This window comes from Sphaerodactylus townsendi, linkage group LG12 (genome assembly GCF_021028975.2).
Source record: "Sphaerodactylus townsendi isolate TG3544 linkage group LG12, MPM_Stown_v2.3, whole genome shotgun sequence".
Lineage (NCBI taxonomy): Eukaryota > Metazoa > Chordata > Lepidosauria > Squamata > Sphaerodactylidae > Sphaerodactylus > Sphaerodactylus townsendi.
The window spans coordinates 36,828,618-36,853,887 of NC_059436.1; the positions used below are offsets into that span (position 1 = coordinate 36,828,618).

Sequence of the window (25,270 nt, forward strand, 5' to 3'; positions counted from 1 at the left end):
GGGGAAAACAAACAAAGAAGGGGATCATTCTTCATTTCTTGCCTAACTCCTTGGAGAAACTAAGACACCTCCTCCCCTGGATGCGATTCTTCACATTGGTTGACTCTGCATTGCTTTTCCGGAGGAGCTGTTCAATCTGCTCTGGCTGGCGCTCTGGGGCCCTCTTCTTGGCGCACCTGAGGACGGCCCTCCTCATTTGCTGTTAAAAAAAATGTATTGTGACTTGTCAGAAAAAGGTGAACAAATGATGGCATTATTTTTTCATTTTGGACTTCAGCATCTGTTTGTCTAATCAAGAAAGAGAGCTCGGAAAAGTCAACCGCGGCTGACGCACACATTTTATTTAACTTTTCCTCTGTCAAAAGGAGTTTAAATGTGTAATGAACAGGCCGTGCCGATTTGAAATATAATCCCATTACTCTGATGAGATTACCAAGGCTGGGAGAGTTCACAAATCATGCTTAGGGCTTCTTTTTTTATAGCTAACATCACCCTGTTGAGATTTTTACATTTAAAGCAGAAGTGTGCAGGAAGAATAAAACATGACAGGCCCCTTTTAACTGTTTGATCGCTTGGCCCGCAAGGCCGCTGGCTCACAGAGAAGGGAACGGCTTGGGAAAGACTATGGGAAGGAGTAGTAAGGTCAATATATCCCAAAGCTGGACCCCCTGAGGCTGGAATGACCTATGCAGAAGAATGAGGTGGTACAGTCCTGAATCAGTAGATTGGCCTACACCACTTCAAAATGGAAGCAGGTTCTGCTTGCAGGAAGCTTGTCACGCAGGGAAACACTCACAAATGTAACCTTCTTCCACACTTGCCGTTAATTTATCTTATTCTGCCCGAAAACTATGGGGCTATAACTTGTGGTTTTCAAACGGCATTCCAGAGAATTTTGGAATTGTTTACAGGGGCGCCTCAGATAAGATCAAGTCATCCATGTTTCTCCATACCATAATGCTGAGTGTGTGCTCTCAGTGCATTTGGGTTTATGATGAGGTCCAAAATACTTGACCCTGCTAACCAAGTACGCACTGTAGGAAATGCCCCAGAATCCTTGGCAATACGCAGGGTTTTGACAGCAGAACTGCAGGGGCACCACAGCAAAGAGGGGGATCCCCTGAGGTAGACAGTTTGAAACCTTAGCCTTCCAGCAGTTGTCTCTCCTGAGAGCTTTGGGTCTTTTCTTTTCTTTTTGCACATCATAAACACCTGCCTGCTCTGAGACGTGGCAGAGGCCATGAAGGAGGCCACGTGGCACCGGAGCTGATGATTTAAGCAGCATTAATTTCAGCCAGAGCTCCCTCCTGAAATGTAGCAACAACTCCAGGCGGCAGATTCCTCCGGAAATTCATGGTTCCATTACAGACGTGTCTCTGTGAATAACTGCCCCCATTAATCTTTGCTGGGCTGCACCCAACCACTGCTTTAATGAGGTTCCTTCCTCTGGCTTCTCCCAGACATCGGGCACAAGAGCTTGGGCTTCCCACAGCCCAAAGACAAAAAAAAAAAAAAAGCTGTGTGGGCAGCTAGAGGCTGTAGGCCAAATTTGCCAGCCCTCCAGCTGAAATTAATGCTGTTGAAATTATCAGCTCCAGAGCCAGCCAGCCTGGGTGGGCAGTATTGCCATTTAGCACTCTCCTAGTCACATATGATAAGTGAGTATGGCCTGCAGGAGACCAGGAGGGTCCCCAGTTACTGCAGAACTACATCCACCTGTGCACTCTCCTTGGTACTGCCCTGTGATCAAATAGCACTGTACTAGGACAGCAGCCTGCCAGTGTGGTGAAATGGTGAAGAGTGGTGGTGTCAGGCTGGAGCCTGGCGTCCATCAGGACTACACTGAAGGGTGGGGGGAGATGGATAGTGATGGACAGTTACTTTCGCTTTTGGCAAGTGTAACGAAGTAGCTGGGCCTGGGACTTTATCTCTGTGTTCCTGACCTTCAGCCTGTCTTGCATCCTTTCTGTAGAGCTCTAGGCTGTGTGGGATGGAGGTGTGGAATTGGGAGGGGGAAAGGCAAAGGGGGGTTTGATATACATGAGTTGTTCGAATCGGTTCTCAGAACTGGCTTCTTCTCTCCGGCCAACCGATGACTATCAATAAAGGCTTCTAAACCCAGAGTTGACGAGTCTGAATTGGTCCACAGAACCGGGGCTTGACAGGCAGACTCTTAATTGTTGAACTGGGTATTTCCCCACTCCTTCACATGAAGCCTGCTGGATGATCTTGGGACAGTCACAATTCTCTCAGAACTCTCTGAGCTCCACTTATCTCACAAGGTGCCTGTTTTGGGGAGGGAAGGTGATTATAAGCCACTTTGAGACTTCTTAAAGATAAGAGAAAAGCAGGGTATAAATCCAACTCTTCTTCCTTCGCTCTGTTTTCTGGCCTAATGGAGCAACTGGTTATTTATGCTTGAATGGGATTCAGAGGAGGTGCTGGCTCCACAGTGCCTACAACGAACACTTAGGTTTGGGAACGTCTTGGCATGCTTCCTCGCTCCTGACCGCCTCATCTGAAGAACCAAACACCCAGTAGACCTTGAGAAAGAGTACGTTTGTTTATTAGTAGTAAAAATGGAATACATTTGTCCTACAAGTCTGTTTTGTTTTATAAGAAATTTGATCATGTCACAAGTGATACGTTATGGGGTGTGTTTTGTGTGTGGGAGTGTTATGGATGGAGGCTGTGTGTGTTTGTGTGTTTTTTGCGGATTGCTTTGCCAACCCGCGACAGCTTTCCTTGCGATTGTACATTAGAAAGGTCTACGAAAAAAGAAGACAACACGCCAAGCCTACGGGGGGCCTCTTGGTTGCCCCGGCCAGAGGCTTCGAAAGCCGGACTGTCTGTTCTTGGGTTGATATGGCTCTTAGTTTCCATCGATGAGTGATGCCTGTCACCTAGAAGCAGCCCTGGCCTGCCCACCTGTAAAAGCACAATTCCTGCCCTGGTTGGCTACTGCCAGAGGTCATGAGTCTGGGCTTCTGCTCTCCCAGGCTGTTCAGGGCACTGCCTGCTTTGAACGGAGCAGGAAGATTCCTTGCTTTTTTTTTTTGTTTCGATTTTTCCAGTTTTGTTCTAGCCCAGCCTAGGCCTTGCTACTGCCCAGATTTCTTCTCTTTCTGGAAGCTAAAGCTGGTCCTTCTACTCAGCTTCCTCTGCTTCTGAGCCAGGTAGTCAGCTCGAGCTGTGCTGGCCCGGGACTCGAGGATGTAGTTCACCTAGGAAAAATCGAGAAAGAGATGTTTCAGTCCCCAAAAGACAGGCAGGGATGGGCTCAGAGGCGGCTCCAAGAGCACTTTCTGGAGTGGCATTACTGATCAAAAAAGACGACTCAGCATTCCTACAACTGCTTTCAGAGTGTCAAATCATTAATGTACTTCACCTTGTAATCCTTGCAAAAACCTGTAAGGGAGACCATTATTATTGTTGTTATTGCTGTTGCTATTATTAGGCAGAAGGGGGGTTGGGATTGAGAGAAAGTCGCTTATTTAAAACTACCTGCTAAGTTTCCTTGAGACTTATAGAAAAAAGAGATAACAATGCAGCAAGCCTAGAGGGGCCTCTTCATCATCCCAGCCAGAGGCTTCGAAATCCCAGCAGAGGTTTGAACTGGGAGGTTTTCTGATTGGCAGTGTAGTCTGTTGGCCAGCAGAACATGCCCTCATTTACGCCCCATTTAATTTGTGTCCGCCAGTGACCCCTTTTGCCATAATAAATGTGTTATTTTTTTAAGGTGCTTTGACACCCTGTTTCCCCGAAAATCAGCCCTATCCTGAAAATAAGCCCTAGTGTGATTTTTCGGGATTTTTGGAGGATGCTTGAAATATAAGCCCTACTCCAAAAATAAGCCTTAGATACAGATTTCCCAGTGCAGCTGATCTGGTCGGGGGGGGGGGGGGGGGAACGGAGCGCAAAATATGGGGGGGGGGGGAATAAGACATCCCCTGAAAATAAGCCCTAACACATCTTTTGGAGCAAAAATTAATATAAGACCCTGTCTTATTTTCGGGGAAACACGGTAGCTGTGGTCCTCTGGCTACTCCTCTGGAATTTGCCTTAATGCACTATCAAATGCAATCCTTTTGCATTTGTGGGGTCCTGATTCAGAGGTGGGGATGGGAAGGAGAAAAAAATACATAGAACAGGGACGCTATAGGCATGACTTTTTAATGCTCCTTTCCCATGGGATTTTCCTGGGCAACTTCCCAACATGGCTGTGCCTATGCCATTCTGGCCTCACATTCTTGCTCTGCGCAACCCAGAAAACTACCGTCAGTCTATCTCTCGTGCGTCAAATGAATGCTGTAAAGGAACTGCTATACTGTCCTCATCCGTTAGCAATGCAGTCATAAAAACTAAAATTAAAACAATCCTTTCTTTTGATGTTTGTGCGTTCAGCAATTCCTACGCATCCAGTTATGTTTTGGAACATGTTACTTGATGAAGGCATTTTTAAATGATATTTAACAAGCCAACTCTTACTTAAATTTATTATCTTCCAGTGCTCGGGCGATAATCACATAGATAATTTTAATGGAAGGTTAATGCAGAAATCCAAAGATAAGAACGCCCTTTGCCCCACCATTAGGTGGTTAATACGCTGTGGCTTAAAACTCGCCCAATTTTATGCACTGTGAAGGATCTGCTCTTCCGCAGCAAATGAGGAGCTCAAGGCAGGGAAAAAGAGAGGAAGTTTTCATGGTCAGTAAAATCCTGGAACTTTTCCATCTTGATCACGTACAGGAGGGGTTATGAGAATTCTGATCCGATCTCACCTCTCTACCTCTTTTAGTTACAAATAAAGAATTAACGGGTGAATTTATGATGCAAACCTAAAAATACACCTACTGGTGTGATGTGCGGGTTTCAATTTGGACATGGGATGTGTGATTTGCCTTGCTTGCATGTGTTGTTCGGAAATCTTGCTTGGCCTCCACTTTCTGGTCCAATTCTCCTCTTCTAATATCTAAGGAACTGATCCCCAAATGCCCATTGATCCCCAAATATATGTAAACTGAGAGGCATGCTTCCCCCTGCCCCAAATCAAATTGGAGGCACAATTAACTAGTGTGGCCAAACAAGGCTTACTTTGAGTTTATATAGTTGCCCATCCTTGGAGAAGCCCACCCCACTGGGATTCCGTGCTACTCACTGTCTCGGGCATGCCTCTTCCATGGAAGGAAGGAGGCCAACTCAGAGCAGACTGTTTCTCTCTCTCTCTCTCTCTCTCTCTCTCTCTCTCTCTCTCTCTCTCTCTCTCTCTCATTCACACACACACACACACACACACACGCACGCACGCAGAGTTGGAACAGACATCCTTGGCTAAGGATGTATAATTGTGAATGAGTGAATGAGTGAATAGTGAGTGAATGAGTAGATGTGGCAGAATGACTTGTCCCCAGAAAAGTCTAACTGGAAACAAGAAAGACTACAGAAGTAAATAATATAAATATACACTGGGCAGCATTCTCTGTAAACAAATGCTCTGAATTCACAGAAGCCTTTACCCAGTCATCACTAAATTAATCTATTTCTTATGGGACATCCTACACCTTTTTCAGGATAAAGATGACACCAGGTTTGAGAATTGATCTGCCATTTCCTGGTCCATCTTTGTTCTAGAATGCTCCACTTGGATTCCTTGTGCTTTGGGTTCAGAACTAGGTAAGAACCAGGACCCAAACAGAGAATTCTAAAACAAAGATGGTCCAAGAAATGCAGATACATTCTCAAATCTGGTGTCCTCTTTATCCTGAAAAAGGTATTGGAACAGCTTTCTCACAGCCCAAGTTTTGAGTGCAATCCTTAACAGGTCTACTCAGAAGTAAGCCCCATGTTATTCAAGGGGGCTATACCTCAATTACTTAGGAAGCACAAGAAATGGTCCGTTTTCTGAATCCTGCAATTTTCATCTTCCTTAAAAACAAAACAAAACCCAACTTTCAAAATAAGAATGAGAGTGCATGGGTACCACTTGCAACAACTGTTCTCAGAAATGTCAATCCTAAAGGCACTTCCCTTGGATTCCCAGGTATAGATAAGGTAAGTGTACATTTAATCCTGGAAATAATCACATGCTCAACGAACGCCTGTTCGTTATCTTGATAAGCCCTGATTTTAACCATTCCATCCCTCCTTTTTGTTCATACAGTTAGACAGGTGAGTAGTTCTAAGGATGGATTCTATCCCCTCTCTCCCCAACAATTTATCCTTAGAGGGTTCCAAGAAGCAACATCAAAAATCTTTTCAGGGATTCAAGAGATCTTTGTAGAAACAACAGCTTAGAGAAGACAAAAAAAGGGACAATATGTCAGCGATAGAAGTTCATGTCTTGTGGTGCAAAAGCAGTGATGGCTCTTCTGCTTGGGTGGTGGGCAAGAAACGAAATTCCTTAGCATATGTCAGTTATTGAGTACTTCCATAAGCTTTACATGGGAAAGCCCGTTAAGGACTAGAAATGGCACATAAAGCTTATCACTTGAAAATTTTAAATTGCCATAAAAATAATGGATGGCAGAAAGTTCCGTTTAACCTTCCAGCAGCGTTAGCGTCATCGTTTCAGAAAGTAAATCAACCGACGCGTACAGCAAACTATATTTCCTTAAATAAAAAAGTAAACCCTACCAATAAAAAAAAAATCACCTTCCTTAACAAAAATGCAAACATATTTGAAGAGAGAGTTGGAGTAACCCTGTGAGCGGCTGATTACCAACGGGGTGAGAACTGGCTTTTTGGGGACGACCCAGAGGCTGAGACTGGAAATGAGGCCCCTTGAAAATTATTCACAGAGTCAAGAAAGACATTATGGGTTTAATGGAATACTCCTAAAATCATACCAGTGAGACAAATGGCAGCAATATTCTGCATTCTGCTCAAAGGGCACAGCCATTTCGTATGCAACTTAACCAAGGTTGGAATGGGGAAAACTATTCCAGCCTCCAAAGGAACTGAAACCACCTCCATTCTGGGTGTCTGCTTCTGATTGTGGGACAGCAATTTAATGCACAAGGGCACGAGGCACAGGTATGAAGTTCAGAAAAACAGCTCAGTGCATCAGTTGCAGCCTAATCTTGGTGTGGAGGAGTCTCCAGCCAATCCTTCCCCTCAAGCTGCTCCAAGGCATTTGTGTCAAAAACGCCCCCTTTCTGGACTTCTTAGGCCATGCCTCACTTTTTCCAGTGCTGAGTTGAAAAGGAACTCTCCAAAGGCCGTTTGAAAGCCAGTGTGGTGTATGGTTAAAATGTCAGACTAGATAGAATCTGGGAAAGTCAGGATTGAACCCTCCCTCTGCAATGGAAAATTGCTAGCTGACTTTGGGCCAGTCATACACTCTCAGACATGACCCTGGCTAGCACTTGGATGGGAGACCTCAAAGGAACGCTAGGGTCATGAGGCAGAGGCAGGCAGTGGCAAACTACCTCTGGAGGTCTCTTGCCTTGCAGGGGCTGATGGGAGGGGGCTGATGGGAATTGTAGTCCATGAACATCTGGGGAGCCGCAAGTTGCAGACCCCTGCTCTATGAGGTCGCAATAAGTCAGGTGTGACTTGTTGGCCAAAAAAGAGAGACAGTTTTTACCCTGCTCTTCTCCAAGCGGCTCAGGTGGTGTGCAGGGTCTTACTTCTTCCATTTTAACTTCACAGCAACTGGTCTGTGAGGCTAGGCCAGGGGTCTGCAACCTGCAGCTCTCCAGATGTTCATGGACGACAAATTCCTGATAGGAATTGTAGTCCATGAACATCTGGAGAGCCACAGGTTGCAGACCCCTGGGCTAGGCTGAGAGAGGGTGACTGATCCAAGGGTCACCTATTGAGCTTCATGGACTCTAGTCCTGCACCCAAATTGCTACAAGCTTCCTGAAAACAGCAGTGGGCTTTTATTTGAACCACACTTCAAGGGGCAGGTTTTGCAGACTTGCATCTAACTGGTTAATACTTGAGGTTGGAAAGGAGTCTTCCCTGTGGAGAAAACTAGCTAAATGCCACCTTTTGCCCTCTGATGCAGTGTTTGTTGTGACTCAACAGAACCTGATAAATCTTTTGCATTTTGTTCGCTTTTCTTTTCTAAAAGACAGGTTCCTAGTCTTTAAACAATGCTCAGTAAAATCTAAGAAACCAGGAGAGAGAAAAATGCAGATTTGGACTAGGTCCCCTGTGGTCAGCAGGCAGGGTTTCAATGCCCACCATACTACTTTGTTCAAGACTAGAAGAAGCTAGCCAATTGATTGTATGTGCTTTTGTTGATGACATCTACATATAGCTACATAAGAAAAAAAAAGTCGGAGGCAAAAGGCACGCTTAGTTTTTAAATGATGTCCATGAGCGGGTATCATTTTAGAAGAGGCCTTCCCTTCTGCGTAAGACAGAAAGAAGAACCGTCACTAATAAAAAGGATCAGATGGCAAGGACCATCACCTCTTCAGTATCTGCATTTAAAATAATCTATTTTCTTCATAAACCAGCTGCCTGATAACTTGGAGCTACCTTTTCAGTTGATCAACAGATTTTTAATTGGCCTAATCAAACTAATAAATTGAATAGACTGAATGTTGCAGCCCTGGAAATTAGCAAACGGTTGCAGATCTGAATCCCTTACCAAGGTCATAGGGAACTTAGTTCTTCTTGTTTTAGTTTTCTTTTTTAAGTATTAGCTCGGCCCTGCTATTACAGCAGAATCCACCCAGTGAAGAATTGTGGAATCTATGTAGGGGTTTTGAATCAGGGGGCTACAGACTGATTCCCTATCCTGCACCACCGGAGCTCCTAACTGGAGGAGGGAACCGATACCCCTTCAAGGTAGGACGTATATACTGCCTATGAGAACCCCCCTGACCCTGAGAGTAAGGTGACCCTACAGTTCATAGAGTTTGTCAGTCCACCAACTCAAGAGAATGGTCACCTTGAATCACTGCCCCCCCCATTTCATTATGTGCCCCACGTACCTTCAGCACAATCTCGTTGACAGTAGCAGCATCAGACTCAAAGTAGAGATGTTTGTAGTCATGATTGCTTAGATATGTGAGTTTAAATATTGCATGGCCTGTAAGGATTTAAAAGAAAGAAAGAGCAGGATATGAAAATCAAGGAGGAATGCCAGGTTTAGAAGAGCCCTTCCCATAATACTGTTATCCAGACACGATGGCTGAAATTCCTGAATTCCAGTCACTGCAACACCTGAATCAGGGCACAGTCTGGTCATAAGGTTTAAGGTCCACTGACCTCGCTGAGAGATATTTTAGCACAGGGGTGTCCAACTCTGGTGCTTCAGATGTTCATGGACTACAATTCCCATCAGTCCCTGCTGGCATGGTCAATTGTAGTCCATGAACATCTGTTTTAGCATGTGCTTAGCTCACTGAGTCACTTTGGCTGGATCAAATCTTTAAAAAGTGCAAGCGTCAGAATTAGCTCCTCTTAGGGGAAGCCACTCTTTATGTATCCAACTGTGTCACTGTTCTCTTCACCATTTGAAGGCAGCAAATCTAAACCAGTGACTCATGCAGAGGCATAACGAGAGGCCTCCTTTAGGGCTACTGATTAAACTGCACCTAGCAGTAGAGAGTGATGGGACGGCAATCAGGCCAAAGTAGTATTTCATATAGAGATGGCCACCTGTGACAGCAGGTAATTTTACTGCATCCCTCCACTTAGAGTGACCCTGCCATACTTTATACACAGTCTGGGCAGAATTACATTCCCCTAGCTGAGGCCAATTAGAAAGAGGTAAGGCCAGAGCAGTGACTCACTCACGGACAGACTCAGCAGGCAGCCTCCTCTGTGGATGGGGACACCTTGGGTTACCAAGAGCCCCTCGTTATTTATCCAATTTCCACATAGGCGCAAGCGGCCGATCTCTCCTGAGATGTGGCGTGCCCCAGCATACAGTTTGGGATTTACTGCTCTCAAAACTTTCAGCAAGAGCTTTTCGCCATGACAGAACGGGGGTAAAAACCTTACAGATGGTGATCTTCACATACTGCCGGCTGAACAGACGGCGCGAAGGAGCCTGACAGCCTTCCCGTGTCATTTCAATTTAAGACAAGTGGAGTCTTACAGAAACGGCTGAACTCCTTTCATTAAAGTTCACCCCCCCCCCCGCATCCCCTCCATGGGGAGAAAAAAAATGCAAATATCCATCAAATGGCTACTTGGGCAGGAGGCAACCCCTAGACTGTATTTCTGCTAAGCCATTAGAAACTATTTTGTGAGATGTTCCTGGTATATAATAGTCATCTTCAGGGGGGAGGCAGTGGATTTTGCTATTTTTTTTAAAATGGCCAATTAACCCAGGAATGATCAGAGTTAGCAAAAACAACGGCTGAATATAGCAAGCTATTTGAAATTTAAATGAAATAGAAGTGCAACATTTAGCAGAAAATAGACCCTATGATGAAATCTCAGATCTCACCTTCTGCTAAGTGATTTCTGTGGCTCATTTCCCTGGTTTACAAAGGGCTTTAAATGCAGTGGGGTCCTCCCCATTGGTGGGTGTGTCTGGTCTTGCTGCTGTTCCCCCTTCTTTCTTAACCCCCACCATTTTATTTTTCCCTGCCTCTGAGCATGCCTAGAATGCCATCCCCAGTTCCCCTTCCAATTGAGAAGCTAGGTTCCATATATCTAGAACTCCCTCAACATACTCTATGGTGGGACTCCTTTTTGCTGCCATTCTGCAAATGGGCAACCGAAGCTGTGAGAGTGAATCTTGCCAGTTCTCTGAGTATGGGCCAGAATCTCAGGTCCCCCTAAAAGCTAGCAAGAAAACAGGGCTCGTAGCTAGAAGGAAAGGTTTCTGATACCTACTGTGGACTTTGCTTGTTTAACCATCTCCAGCAGCCGAGCTTTTAGATCGACTTAGCAGGATTAGAAGGACAATTCAACAAATTCAGAAGAGATCCAAAAACGGCGTTGGAAAGTGTGTGGCCTTCAGGGCCGCTGTGACTAATAAGATGAAGGTAATATGATGCTGATAATAATATATGAAAATGGACCAAAATTATCCTATGTATCCTTAACCTGCAAGGGCAGAGGCGGAGCATTTCGAAAATCCACTGTGACTCGGGAAGTGACAGTCCCCTTTGTGGTCTCAGGGACACTATGAGGTCCCAATGTTTGGAGACACAGAAGTCAAGGACATTTTTCTGCATCATCCAGTCCCATCATGGGACAATAAATCTGGAACCTCTAAAGTACAGGTGTCAAACTCACAGCCCACCAGATGTTATGGACTACAGTTCCCATCATCCCCTGCCAGCATCATGCTGGCAGGGGATGATGGGAACTATAGTCCATAACATTTGGAGAGATGTGAGTTTGACACCTATGCTCTAAAGCAGTGTTTCCCAATGTTTTAGATGTCACGGTTCCCTTGACCTCACTCTTCATATCTCATGGTACCCCTGCCTGCCCCCCCACCTTCCCCTCCCAGTGCCCCTGCCTGCCACCCCTACCCCCCCCCACCTTCTCCTCCCAGGGTGAAGGGAAGCACTCTGGGGCGGGAATTGGCTGCTGACCTTGCGGCTGGTTCTGCCTCCTGGGCCAGCACCATGTCCTTGCTGGCACCGGCGGAAGACACCACAAAAGTGAGGGGGGCTGGTAGCGTTGCCGCAGTACCCCTGGGACATGCTCACGGCACCCCAGGGTACCACGGAACCCTGGTTGGGAATCACTGCTCTAAAGAATAAGAGTATTACACCTCCGCAGGCATAATTGCCCCAGCATCCATGAGGTTTCAGTTTTGAGTTCCAATCATTCCGATCTGCTTGCACCGTCTTCTGTGCTGGCTTTTTCTCTCCTCACGTCAAATTTCTCAATTTCTCTCCCTTATCTATGTGCTCCTCCTTGGAACCTCCTTGGCTATTTTCTAGGAGTCTTCAAGTGAAGCTTGCTTGCGTCCCTTTCCCCTTGAAACTCCCTATCATCGGAACAGACTTTCAGCCAATGTCTGATCCTCTTCCTCCACTGCTGAACTCAAGCAGTTCTCAAAGGCTTATCATTCAGAGAAAGCCAGGGGAAATAAGTGGTCCTTTCCTCCATGCCCCCCTCCCCCCGTAATGTACCTGGCCTCTAACTTCAAAGATTAAACCTGCAGACCTCTTCTCTATCCCTTTCTATTTGCATTGGCAGTTAATTATTTTAGGCACTTGATAAAAATAATTTTAAATAAATGAGGCAGAAGAATAGTTTTTTCCTACCTCATTTTCTCTATCTGAAGGAGTCTCACAGTGGCTTACACCCCCCCCTCCCCCCGCAACAAGCACCCTGTGAGGTAAGTGGGGTTGAGAGAGTTCTGAGAGAAATGTGACTGGCCCAAGGTCACACAGCAGGATTCATGGGGGAAGAGCGAGGAATCAAACCTGGTTTTCCAGATTACAGTCTGCCATTCTTAACCATTACACCACATTGACGTGATACATTCCATCTTTCCCTCTCTTTCGCACAAATTTTCTGCTCTGCAAATTTTCTTTTCCATATAGGAATTGGTGGGGCCATCAGAAGCCTTATAAAACTGCATAGTGAGTGGGATCTGACAGGAATCTTGCCACCCCTGATCTACAATTGTGGGGTAAACAGTAAGAATATCTCACTATGTTTCCTTTGGATATGGATGATGTTATCAGAACCTTTGGGCGTGCCAAATATCCTTCATTCATATGAAAATTCATGTACTGGCAATTAAGATTTATCATATAATGCTCATTGTTCCATTTTCTTTTTAATGCATTCAGTCCAAAGGTCCGACTTAACTCATCTACACCGTAACAGTTGCACTTTACTGTAGATTTATCCCTTTTCCCCTTTTCCCGGAGGAAACCCAATTTGAAATCTTATTTACAGTAGCTAATTTTCCAGACCTCTGAAAATAAACTGATGTATGGGTAGCCAACCAGAGACCTCGATATTTCATCCCAGCATGTTAATTAAACACTATTATCACCCGCTAATCAGGACTTATGAATTCTCTATTGAAAAACTGGCAAACGATCAAAACCTAGACTTTAAATCATTGACAGGAATGAACAAAAAGCCAGGAATTCCTTAACTGGAAGATAATAGGTACAATAATATATTCATGGCTCTCTGGTGCTAGGAAACCACATTTGACAGGTTTAAACATTCCTGAAGCACAATGAGCAGAATACGTGAAAGATGAGACTCTTGGTCAGATGTCTACATCTTCTGGGCCTAATCAGTGGTGGCCCCTTGGCCGTGGAATCCCCCTACGAAAGAGAATGACATGCGATCTGCATTTTCAACCCATTCAGAACGCTCCTGGTTTTCATTATATGGAATTCTGGCTGGGGTTCTGTACTGTTCCTACCCAGTTGATTTTGATTATTTTTTGACAATGATATTTGACTGGCCAGATTATTACTGCCAGTCATAGTTTATATTACAGATCTCAGGGGTCCACTATGCACACTGCACTAACCCCGAGTCTGTTTACTCCTCAGGGGAGTTTCCCTGTGTTTCTCTGATTACAGGCAAGCAGGGGTCCCACTGTTTGCTCTGATCCTAGCCACCGTTTTGCCTCTTCCTGCTTCCGTGTTGCTCCCAGTTTTGTTTTTTTTTGTAACCTTTATTAGGCATAAAACCAGTGCCAAGAATTTCAAATACAATAAAAAGATCATTATTGCTCAACTTGCAGTACACAGAGCAAAAACATAGCAACAGCTCCCAGTTGCTAGGCTCATTGCTACCTTCCCCCCCCCCCCTTTTTAATTTTGGGTGGGGGGATTTTCAATATTTGATCGCTCCCACAACACGATGTTAGTGTGATTAAAAAACCCCAGACCCACTGCTCCCCTGAAATGACTGTGAGGTAGGTGGGGCTGAGAGAGCTCCAAAAAGCTGTGACTAGCCCAAGGTCACCCAGCTGGCGTGTGTTGGAGTGCACAGGCTAATCTGAATTCCCCAGATAAGCCTCCACAGCTCAAGCAACAGAGCGGGGAATCAAACCCGGTTCCTCCAGATTAGAATGCACCTGCACCTGCTCTTAACCACTACGCCATTGCTGCTCCTCAGTGCTCCTAGCAGAAGCCTAGGAGGGGAAAACAGGTTGTAAACCCTGGTCTGATGATCAGGGCTGCCTCAGAGGCAGATATGTGTGGAAGCAGTTTCTCAGACACGAGGGTCTGAGAAGGGCACCTTGAACTGTACATGGACATGAACTGGCAGCCTGTGTAGCTATCTGAAATTTGGGGCGACATGTTCAAAACACTTAACCCCCATCAACAGTCCAGCTGCTGCTTTCCGCACTAATTGCAGCTTCTGAGCTGTCGTCAAGATCACAAAGGTTGCGCGTGAAGACATTTGGCTCACACCCCTGTGGCTGCAACATTACAGGTGGTTATCACTGATGGACTGAAAAAGTGTGTCTGCTAGGAATGGATGACCCAGCAAGGAACCACTGCTAAATGTTCAAAGGTTCCTAGGAACATTATTTGAATACAGGACAGCACCCCTTTGGATCTGGGGATCATCAAGGATGGCGTCCTAGGGCAAGAAACAGAATGCAGACGGCAATACACTACAAGCACTGTAAAAATGTTGCTGGATGGTCATATTTTGACTGAACAAAAATGCATAATTGGTTGTTGTGGGTTTTCCAGGCTGTGTGGCCATGGTCTAGTGGATCTTGTTCCCAATGTTTCACGTGCATTTGTGGCTGGCAGCTTCAGAGGTGTATCACAGAGGGAAGTCTATTATACACTGTGTCCAGCCACAGATGCAGGCGAAACGTTAGGAACAAGATCCACCAGACCATAGCCACAAAGACCGGAAAACCCACCACAACCAGTTGAATCTGGCCATGAAAGCCTTCGACAATACAAACATGCATTAATGACTTGCTTCTTTCTATCTGAGGGACTTTGGCAAAGTGTTTTTAAAAAATGCAATTAGCTCATCCATGAAGGCAATTTCAATGGTGCAGAGGCAAGGAGGAAAAGACTAGGGCAGGGGTCTGCAACCTGCGGCTCTCCAGATGTTCATGGACTACAATTCCCATCAGCCCCTGCCAGGATGCCCAATTGGGCATGCTGGCAGGGGCTGATGGGAATTGTAGTCCATGAACATCTGGAGAGCTGCAGGTTGCAGACCCCTGGACTAGGGCTTTGGGGGACGTGTGTGCCTGTATCTATATCTACCCAGCAGCATTTATCGGGGTCAGATTTGGCTCACAGTTGCCCAATTTACTGACCTTTATGCTCTACGCTTGCACGGAGCATCTGTGAAAGGCTGTTGCTGATCCTGGCCCTTCTCTCTTTTAAATCCGGTGATTTATCTCCTCTCTTCCCCTCCAGTATTTCACAACTGACAGAAGCCAAACACAGAACTTTATTTCAGATTCTTATTTTTGGCTTTTTAAGGAGTCAGCCATTTTCAGAGGCCATTACAGAGTCAGAAATGTCAATAACTCTTATTGTGGGGAGACTAACAAGAGGTAAGGTTTCAATCCATCACAGCAGGCACATCTCAGAGCCAGCATTCACACCCTTCCCAGCCTGTGCAAGATCTGCGGCCGGTATTGCCTTGGACTTCTGCAGTATCTTTTTTTTAATAAAAGTACTTTTTTTTATAAAAGTACTTTCAAAGTGAATTCTCCGCTGAATAACAAATTCAGCCTGGGGGATCTGGTTGAGCCAGGGATAACAGAGATGCATTTAACATATTGTACATTATTTAGTGGGAGAACCACCAGCATATCTGTCACCAGCAAAGTGTGGAACTCCCCTCAAAGTACTGTGACAGGTCTTACCTGGAACTTAAATGCATTTCCCATAGTAGTGAGTTCCAAGGGCCAGTAAAAACCTAACATTAATCCACCCTTTTGTAGGGATTTAAACTCAATTGCAGTCAATACTTCCCTGGCATTATCAGTAAATAACTTCTTAATTGGAAAACTGGAACAATATTAATTTGGTAGATGCTAAAATTATCTTGTTCCTAAAAGTCTGTCTGGAAAATAACGCATAAGCAAACCTTGGCGTGGACTAATTAAGTAAAAAGATGGGCTGTGCTACAGATTTATAAGCCCTGAAAGGTGATTTAAGGAACCCGAGCCAAAAAAAGACTTTTCTGCAGAACTGGGTGAAGTTTATGTCCGAATCTCATACTGCTAACGGAGGAGTGAAATATTCGTTTGGCAAAATGATCAGATTGGTACTTTGCTTTGCTGCTATTCAGGCCAGACATGTGTTTGTGGACTGTGAAGAGGTAAATTGATTTCCATCTCCAGGAGTACTTAGAGGACATGATATATGGGCTTTGAAGCCAGGTGCCTGATAGAATGGCACTGCAAGGGTTTCCCAGACTTTGATACATATTTCAATATTTTTCATCCCTCTGCATAAAAAAACAAGATTCCAAGGAGCAGGAAAACATGGGCAAACTGGCAACCTTAATATGCAGAAAAATAATTTGGTTCAAAGCACACCCTGACCCTGTGAACCTGATAAGTGAACCTCTTGTGGGGGCCTGGCACTCAGCGGGCCTCTTGTGCTGTAGTGACAAAGAGAATTTAGGATTAATAGGACATTTTACCTCAACCATTTTATACCCTTAAGCCAGGAGTGGCCAACCTATGATGCTTCAGATGTTCATGGACTACAATTCTCATCAGCCCCCTGCCAGCATGGCCATTTGGCTATGCTGGCAGGGGCTGATGGGAATTGTAGTCCATGAACATCTGAAGCAGCATAGGTTGGCCTCCCTGGCTTAAGCAATCCACCTGTACAGGCTCAGTCACACCTCCCTTCTGCAATATGGGAGAAATAATGCCTGCCTACCTTACAGGGGAGTTGCAAGGGTTTCAACAAGATCATCTAGGGCTAGGCAAAGCACATGATCTTTTGAACCCTAAAAGTGTTCACACACAACATTAATTTTATTATTGTCATTACTATTGTCATCGCGCAAAGGGAATATGAAGAACAGTGTCCCGGACCAAAAGTATCCTGGTCAAGTAAGGCTGACCTTAATCAGAAGTAGGATGCTGGGGCATGAACTGGCCTGCTTTTCTCAAGTCTTGGGGTTGTGTCACTTGAGGGGAAGTTATAGGAAAATGGCCTGGGTCTTGCTGTTTCAGCTGACCACTCTCATGTTGGAGGAGCGAGAAGATGCACAGCTGCTCGGCAGCGCGAGGGCAGCACTCTGCATCTCTCCTTGGCAAACAAAATGACATTCGAAGCACCCAGTAATCCACACATGGAGGGCACAGAATGTTCACGAATTTCATGGAAGAAAAACATATTGAAAAAGAAACCTCACTAATCTTTTCAATTAGGGGCAATCCACATCGGATCAATGTGGTTGGCAGCTTAGGATGTAACTCTAGGCAAATTTGCCATGTTGTTCTGTTAAATTTTAAAACTATTTTAACAACTAAGCAGTAGAAGTCTCAGCCAAAAGATGTGTTAGCCACCACATAAAGAAAGGGGAGTGATTCACATATATCAGGTCTATTAGAAGTGAGAATACAATGGAAGCTCCATCTACCGAGACAGCATTCTAGGAATGAACAGGGAAGGAGCTGTGCTTTGTGAGTTTCTTGCAGGCATCTGACACCAGAACAACTGGACATTGGGCTCTTTGGAACAGTAATTTTTATGTTCCCAAGAACTGCACTGTGGTTTTGCATGGGATTATGGGAGCAGGTCTCCAATGTAAGCTTTAAAAGGATGCCGGGGCTGTGTCTTGTACTTCAGCAGAGACCAGAAAGGGTTAAACATAAATGGAAAACAACCAATATATCCATCTCCCTGCACCATAAAAAGCAACGCTTCTGTACCTTGTTGATTTATTTAAAACACTGAAAATGGAATTAATGAGAAGAGACGCTTTGCTTCTCCAACAACTCACTTTTTGTGAGGGCAGGCAGAGATGTAGTTTTAGCCAGACAGCTGTGATGTAGTAGGTTGGACCCTCCAGCTCTGGACTTCAGAACATCCATCAGAAATCAAGGCCAGTGTGTGTGTGTGTGTGTGTGTGTGTGTGCGTGCGTGCGTGCGCGCACCTCAAGTTTGACACCTGTGCTGTAGAGCATCTGCCAGTCAGAGAGGACAGTGTTGAACAAGATAATCTGTTTCATCTGATTCTGTATGTAGGAGTGGGGAGGCATACCATTTGATGATTGCCATTGGCTCAGAAGCTTTAAATGGCCAACCTGCCTCATGGGCTGTCATTCAAATGGAAGAGGGGAAAACCATGTAAAATCACCATGAATTCCCCGGAGGAAGGGCAGGGTAAAATAGATGCCGAGCAGCGTAATCCAGAGCCCTGGGCGTCCAGGGATGGCACTGCTGCTACACCGCCCTGCTGCCTCCAGAGGGCTTTCTCCCAGTGTGGAGAGGGAGAAAAAAATTGAAGGCGCCACCACCAGAAAGCTCTCCTTGGACTTATGCCACCGAAAAGGGTAGCGAATATGGCAGATCACTTGCCTGGCATATAGAAAGTTCAGTCCTTGCCAGCTCTGGTTTAAAGGACCCCCAGGTAGCAGGTGCTGACGTAGGTCCTTCTCCATCTGGGAGTCAGAAGAGCTGCCACTTATTTTTACATTTGAAATATTTCTACCCTGCCTTTCCACCCTATTTACATTCTCAAGGTGGTGAATGGCTAAACACATTACAGTCAACTTTAAAAAGGCAATACATACGTACATACAAACATATATATGTCTAGACGCACAGCAATATTAAAAACGTAAACAGAAAGGAGGGTTAATAAGGGAATGCTAAGTGGAACAAAAAGTCTGAAGTTGTTGGGGGAAGAGGGGACAGATGAATCTCCCAGAAGAGGGAATTCAATATTAATCCAAATGGGCTTAATTGTTTTGAGTAGGTAAGGCAGCTTCGTCCATGTTCCTGTGTTTAGTGGAAGGGCTCCTGATTCAGTGGTACAGCACATCCGTTGCAAATCCTGGGTTCAGTCCCTGCAGGCTGGGTAACCCATTTCTGTGTTTCAGAACCTGCAACGCTGCTGAGCTTGATTAAGGGAGGACTAATGGTGTGACTCAGTGTTATGCAGGGCCATATATTCATAAGTTCAACACATCAAAATATTAAATGCAGGCGCTACTCGTTAAGGATGGTATCTGAATCCTGCATGCAGCTGGTGTGGCAAAAACAAAGACTTTACGGATGCAAGCAGAAGACTGTAGATCAGAGCCAGATGCTCCAAGGTTCAAGTTGGGAACGGGTCTGGTTCAGAAAGGATGCTGAGCCACAGGGGATCCTGGCGGTTGTTACTGGGAGAACAGGAGGCAGTTGAAACTAGGAGACAACAACAGCAGCCTTCAGTCCTTTGTAACTTGGAAACTGCAACACCCCAGATTGCCAGCTCCATGCTACTCAATTGGATCTGCTTCCCTCCTTCAGTTGGGAGGAGGTCGTGACTACCTGGTGGCCAACCTGCCCGTCCCATATACTTGCTTTTGGGAGAGTGGCATCCACACACTGAACCTACATCAACCACATCTTAAGCTGTGATCTAATTTTACTTTTTAAAGGGGTGACGGAAGCTCTGCCCCCCATACAAGGGAGACTAGGCATGTAGGCTCCAGTTTTTCCAGCAACCAGCTTTACTGAGAGCCCAGTCTGGGGGAGGGTGAAGGGACTTATCTCTGCAGCCAGTGCAAGATGTGGGTACGTACAGCACTAAGTGGCAAATGTGCTGGTGGAGGAAGTAGACACACGGGCGCCTGGGAGCTGTGTGGCTCCCAACTCCAGAAGCAGCCGCCATGTTCCAGACCCATCTGCACGGGATGCTGGGCTGGCATTGCAGGGGATGACCTCAGTCAGCTTCCACATGGCATTTGGGGCCAGGAGCACAGTGCCCAGGCCCTCAGACTTACGCTACCCTTTTCGGTGGCGTCCAATGAACCCAAGGAGAGCTTCCTGGGGGTAGTGCCTTCAATTTTTTTCTCCCTCTCCACACTGGGAGAAAGCACTCTGGAGGCAGCAGTGTAGCAGCAGCACCATCCCTGGCCGCCCAGGGCTCTGGATTACGCCGCTCGGTATCTATTTTACCCTGCCCTTCCTCCGGGGAATTCATGGTGATTTTACATGGTTTCCACCTCTTCCATTGGAATGACACCCCATGAGGCAGGTTGGCTGTTTAAGGCTTTTGAGCCAATGGCGATAATCAAATGGTATGCCTCCCCACTCCTACATACAGAATCAGACGAAACAGATTATCTTGTTCAACACTGTCCTCTCTGACTGGCAGACATTCTACAGCACAGGTGTCAAACTCTTGGTCCTCCAGATGTTATGGACTACAGTTTCCTTATCCCCTGCCAGCATGTTGCCGGGAATGATGGGAACTATAGTCCATAACATCTGATGGGATGATGGGAACTATAGTCCATAACATCTGGAGGACCGCGAGTTTGACACCAATGCTCTACAGTGTCTCAGAGAAGGACTTTCTTAAAGTCAACTATCTGGGATGGTTAACTGAAGAGGCCAGAGACTGAACCTGGGATTTTTCTGTGTGCAAAGCAAATGCTCCACCACTGTGCTACGGCCCCAACCATACAATACAGCTACCTAATGGCACCATAGAAAGAGTTAATTCAATAAATATTGAGCCAGGTGACTGGTCCATCTAGCTCAGTACTGCCTCCTCTGAGATCTACCTGAAATCCTTTTGGCTCTACCACCAACCACAGGCGAACGCCACCAAGAACTGTGAAAGGGTATCAAAGAGCCAGAATCTGAACAAAAAGCTTTCTGTGCTAGAGATACGGATGTGGAGGCGGAGTCATTCGCTATCCAGACACTCGTTGGCTGGTATCCCTTTCCAAGCTACCCTCGTCCCTCTGCAAGCCCCCCCCCCCCCCAAGTCCCCTTGTTTGGGAAGAGATGATAAATAAATCAAATTCCACTAAGCAGCCTTTCCATAGTTGCAATCGGGCTCCTTCATTGCGTCTGCACCTCATCAATCACACCATTGTCTGCTTGAGAGGCGAGGCTTGTAAATGTCACATCCACTCAAGCCCAAGGAGAGGCAAATCCGAGTGCAGCAAAGGAGTTTTAATTGGATAGTGTAATTAAACTGGGGGGGGGGAGAGAACAGACCCGGCAGGCTGACTTTGACAGGATAGATGAAGACCCCCTTTTAATAGGGCTACAAAACATATTAGTTAAAGAGGATGAGGCAACACTAACTTCCTGATGGTTCTCCACAGCAATTTTGCGAGAAAAGGCCCTTCTGGAATGGATGCATTCAACAGAGATCACAGGATTTTCCTCGGCGGGGGGCGTGGAGAAATGATAGAGCCTCTCCATGCTTGGAGAGGGTCTTGAAACATTTGAAAACAGGGTTTCTGAACATAAACAGAGAGCATCAACAACATAATAAGTTGCTTTAGGTCAGCGATGGCGAACCTTTTCGAGACCGAGTGCTCAAATTGCAACCCAAAACCCACTTATTTATCGCAAAGTGCCAACACGGCAATTTAACCTGAATACTGAGGTTTTTGTTTAGAAAAAATGGTTGGCCCGAGGCATGCATTACTCAGGAGTAAGCTTGGTGGTACTTGATGGCTTTGCTTTGAAGCAACCGTGCAACTCTTCCAGTGGGTGAATCACGACCCTAGGAGGGTTTACTCAGAAGCAAGCCCCATTGCCAGCAACCGAGCTTACTCCCAGGTAAAGGATCACGCTTTAGTTTAACAGTGCTTAACAGGGTTACCTACACTACTTCCCCAAAACTAAGTCTTAGGTTTAATGCTAATAATCGAGCTCAGCGGCCCAGGCCAGCCTAGATGTGGGTGGGGGAGCACTCTGTTTGCACATACCCACAGAGAGGGCTCTGAGTGCCACCTCTGGCACCCGTGCCATAGGTTCGCCATCATTGCTTTAGGTCCTTTGAGGTGTGGAAAGTACCTCTCTCAGTATTTTATTTACCCATATCCTACATTTTTCAGCCCACAGTCTTATTCTAATCCAATTAACGGACAAAGAGGTTCTTTAAAAGATTGTTACTGTGTTGGGGTGAGTTCAGATCATGAGAAGCCACATGGGAGCTGCTTAAAAGTGTGCCTGTGGCATCTATTGCCATGCAAATTCCAAATCTGGATTACCCCACATCTGGATTGTCATCTCTCCACAACCACGGAGATCAGTAGGAGCAGAAGACAATAGCAATGCTGGGTGTTGAAGGCTGTGGACTTCTGTTATGGGGAGAGCAAGTGGAGGGAGGGGAAGGGAAGGGAGGGGTGGCATGCAAGGGAGGGGAGTGAGTGAGGGATGGCATGCAAGGGAGGGAAGGGGAGGGAGCCCGGCATCTGGACATGGCCCACCCACCCTAGGGGAGGGAGAGGAAGGGAAGAGAGGGGTGGCATGCAAGGGAGGGGAGGGAGGGTTAAAGTGCATTTGGTTAAAGTGCCATGTGGACTGGTCCAATGGGGGCCTCCAGGTCATCTGAATCCTGCCCTTGGCAAAGTTGCAGTCTATCACAGAAAGCAAGGTCTCGCCTCTTAAAGGATGAAGATTTCCCAGATGGCACACTGAACCATTTCCTAGGATTGGAGCGCAAGAGGCTTTCTGACATGACTTGAACAAAAAGATTATCCGTGGAGGAAGAAAACACAGTACTGGGAACACACTAACAAGAAGATGCATCTAGGGCTCACCCTTTAGTGGGGCCACAAACATCTTCACAAGCCTCTGTTTGCCCAGCAAGCTACAGCAAACTTGGACTGCCCAATGACTGCACCTGTTTCATACATGCAGCTTCCAAAGCCTGCATGTTCCATTTGTACCAAACATAATTGTGTGACGAAGCCATTAGCTGAGCAGACTACTTTATGCATTCCGTAGACTTTGAAGGTTGCATTCCAATAACACCCCACCTAATCCAAACACAACTCCACTTGATTCCTACTACATACGATGGTGTGAAAGACCCCAGCACAAAATAAAAATATCAGGTAACTTTGGCTTTGTTTGCAATGTTAAAAAAAAGTGTGTGTGTAGGGAAGGCATTTGGGGTTGTTAATTTGGCTAACGCTTACCAGCCAGTCTGAATTCTGCTGGAAAAGCTATTTTCGTGCAGATGTGGAACGCGCTGGGAAAGACTGACTCGTGTAGCGACATCAATCAAAACGGTCGGGTCTCTTGGCAGGTCTCGACAGTGAGGCAGGTTCAAAGGTTGCAGGATAAAGGAAAGGGGGGGGGGCGACGGCTCTGGTTCAACTCTAATACACCCTCGCTGAAAGTCTTGCGAAAGGTACCTGCCCCCTTCTGTATTAGGCAGCTTTCATTAATCTTCTTGCCATCTTCCTTAACTAGCCATGCAGAACCGCTCGATAGCAAGACACATAATGGGGAGGCCCTGTGCCTATTACCAGGTTAACATTCTGTTAAGCCCCAGCACAACAATGGAATGGGAATCTCAAGGAAATCTTAAAACCACGAGCCGCACCACGAGCAATTAAATTACTACCTGGAGTCGCCAATGTGTGCGGGAACCCATAGAGAAAGGCGGCCTTTGTTTGACCCGCCTGAGAATCAAAGCTACTCACTGGCAACGGTAGACTTAAAAAAAAAATGTATAAAAAGGATGGTTTTTCCTTGGCGTGGTGAATGTAGTTTTGTTCAGAAAGTCATGTTTGGAAACAAATAGGAGTGCCAACTCGTATGGAGAGGCAGAAAGGAAGAAAATGGTGAAGAGAGGTCACCCTCTCCTGCCAAGCTTGGCTCTTGGCACAGTCTCCAACTAGAAGCCTCTCATGAGTCCAGTCCAGTCCAGAACCTTTATTAGGCATATAATCAAGAAAATGTCAAACATTTCCAGATACATTAAAAAAATCACTCATTGTTACATTGTAAAACATTGTAAAACATGTAGAAATTTTGGAAGCAGTTGTCATATTTTTATGACAACTGCTTCCAAAATTTCTACACTGGAATTGTTCAGGAGGAGCTTAAACATTTTCCTTTTATTGGAGAATAGAGTGAATCCTGTCGGTAACAGTGCCCACAAGTCAATTCTAAAGTTGTTATACTTTGAACAATACAGCAAAATATGAGAGATTGAGTCCGATGTATAGGGACAGTACCGACAGCGACGTTCGTTGTGTGGAATATTGAGAAAGCATCTCGCTCTGGTTATGACCCATCTATTCTTGTAATCAACTAGTTATTCCAGATATACAGCTAGGTTTGTTTTCTGGGGAATGATCCCGAGGTGTAGCAGGGAGCAAGAGCTCAGAGTCACTCAAGAAGTTCGATGGGGAGGGGAAAGCAGAAAAAATGGCTGAGATGCCAGGAATTTGAGGGGAAGGGGCAGTGAGAAACCAAAGAGGAAGAGTAGCTCCCACCTTGTAAGGCTCCACAAGACCTTAAGGATTGTTTCTCACAGAGCTTAGGAATCTTCTGAAATCTTCCTTTGTGTGCCTCCAATGGTCGAACAATGGCGTTTTACCTCTAGGAGCTCAGTTACTTGTCCAGTGGCTATTTCAGGGTTTGAACGGATATCATTTTTTCCCCACTGGCCTTGTAATTGCTTAGAGCTTCATGATTTTAGAAGGTTTTATCATTTTAAGCTTTGCTGTCAGCTGCCTGGGGATTCTCCTTCTTAAAGTAAAAAAACAGGTACTAATGTTTTGATCATATAAATGAGAGGTGGAGTTTGGAGTATGCAAACAAATGACTGAAAAACTATCAAAGCAAGAACCACAGTGTGGCTCATGTACAGCACAGGAAACACTGCCAATGGAACATTTGTTCCATCAACGTCTAGAAGAAGAAGAAAGAGAAGGAGGAGGAGGAGGTGGTGTTTGGATTTATACTCCCCTTTCTCTCCTGTAAGGAGACTCAAAGGGGTTTACAATCTCCTCCCTCCCCTACGACAAACACCCTGTGTGATGGGTGGGGCTGAGAGAGCTCCGAAGAGCTGTGACTCAACCAAGGTCACCCAGCTGGCGTGTGTTGGAGTGCACAGGCTAATCTAGTTCCCCAGATAAGCCTCCACAGCTCAAGTGGCAGAGCGGGGAGTCAAACCCAGTTCTCCAGATTAGAGTGCACCAGCTTTTAACCTCTACGCCACTGCTGTTCCCTAAAGGTCTACTAGACCCAGAGAGCACAGTCTGAACACAAAAAACTGCTTTATACAGAGCCAGGCCATTGATTTATCTAATTTAGTACTGTTTAATCTGAGTGGCAACATCTCAGACTGAGAATAGTCTTTCCAACATTGGAGGATCCTTTACCTTGACTGAACCTGTGGCTTTCTTCATGGAGGGCATAAGCTCTGTCAT

The 25,270-nt window shown here is 45.7% G+C and overlaps 1 protein-coding gene across 1 annotated transcript in view; it reads right to left on the minus strand.

Annotated features, from left to right (window-relative positions):
- Positions 1–2,548: 2,548 nt before the first annotated feature.
- MAPKAP1 (MAPK associated protein 1) overlaps positions 2,549–25,270 on the minus strand; it is a 179,138-nt gene continuing 156,416 nt past the window's right edge. Inside the window, 2 exon segments of the mRNA XM_048513260.1 lie at positions 2,549–3,224; positions 8,949–9,046. Coding sequence (XP_048369217.1) covers positions 3,102–3,224; positions 8,949–9,046 — 221 coding nt within the window. The 3' untranslated portion in view covers positions 2,549–3,101.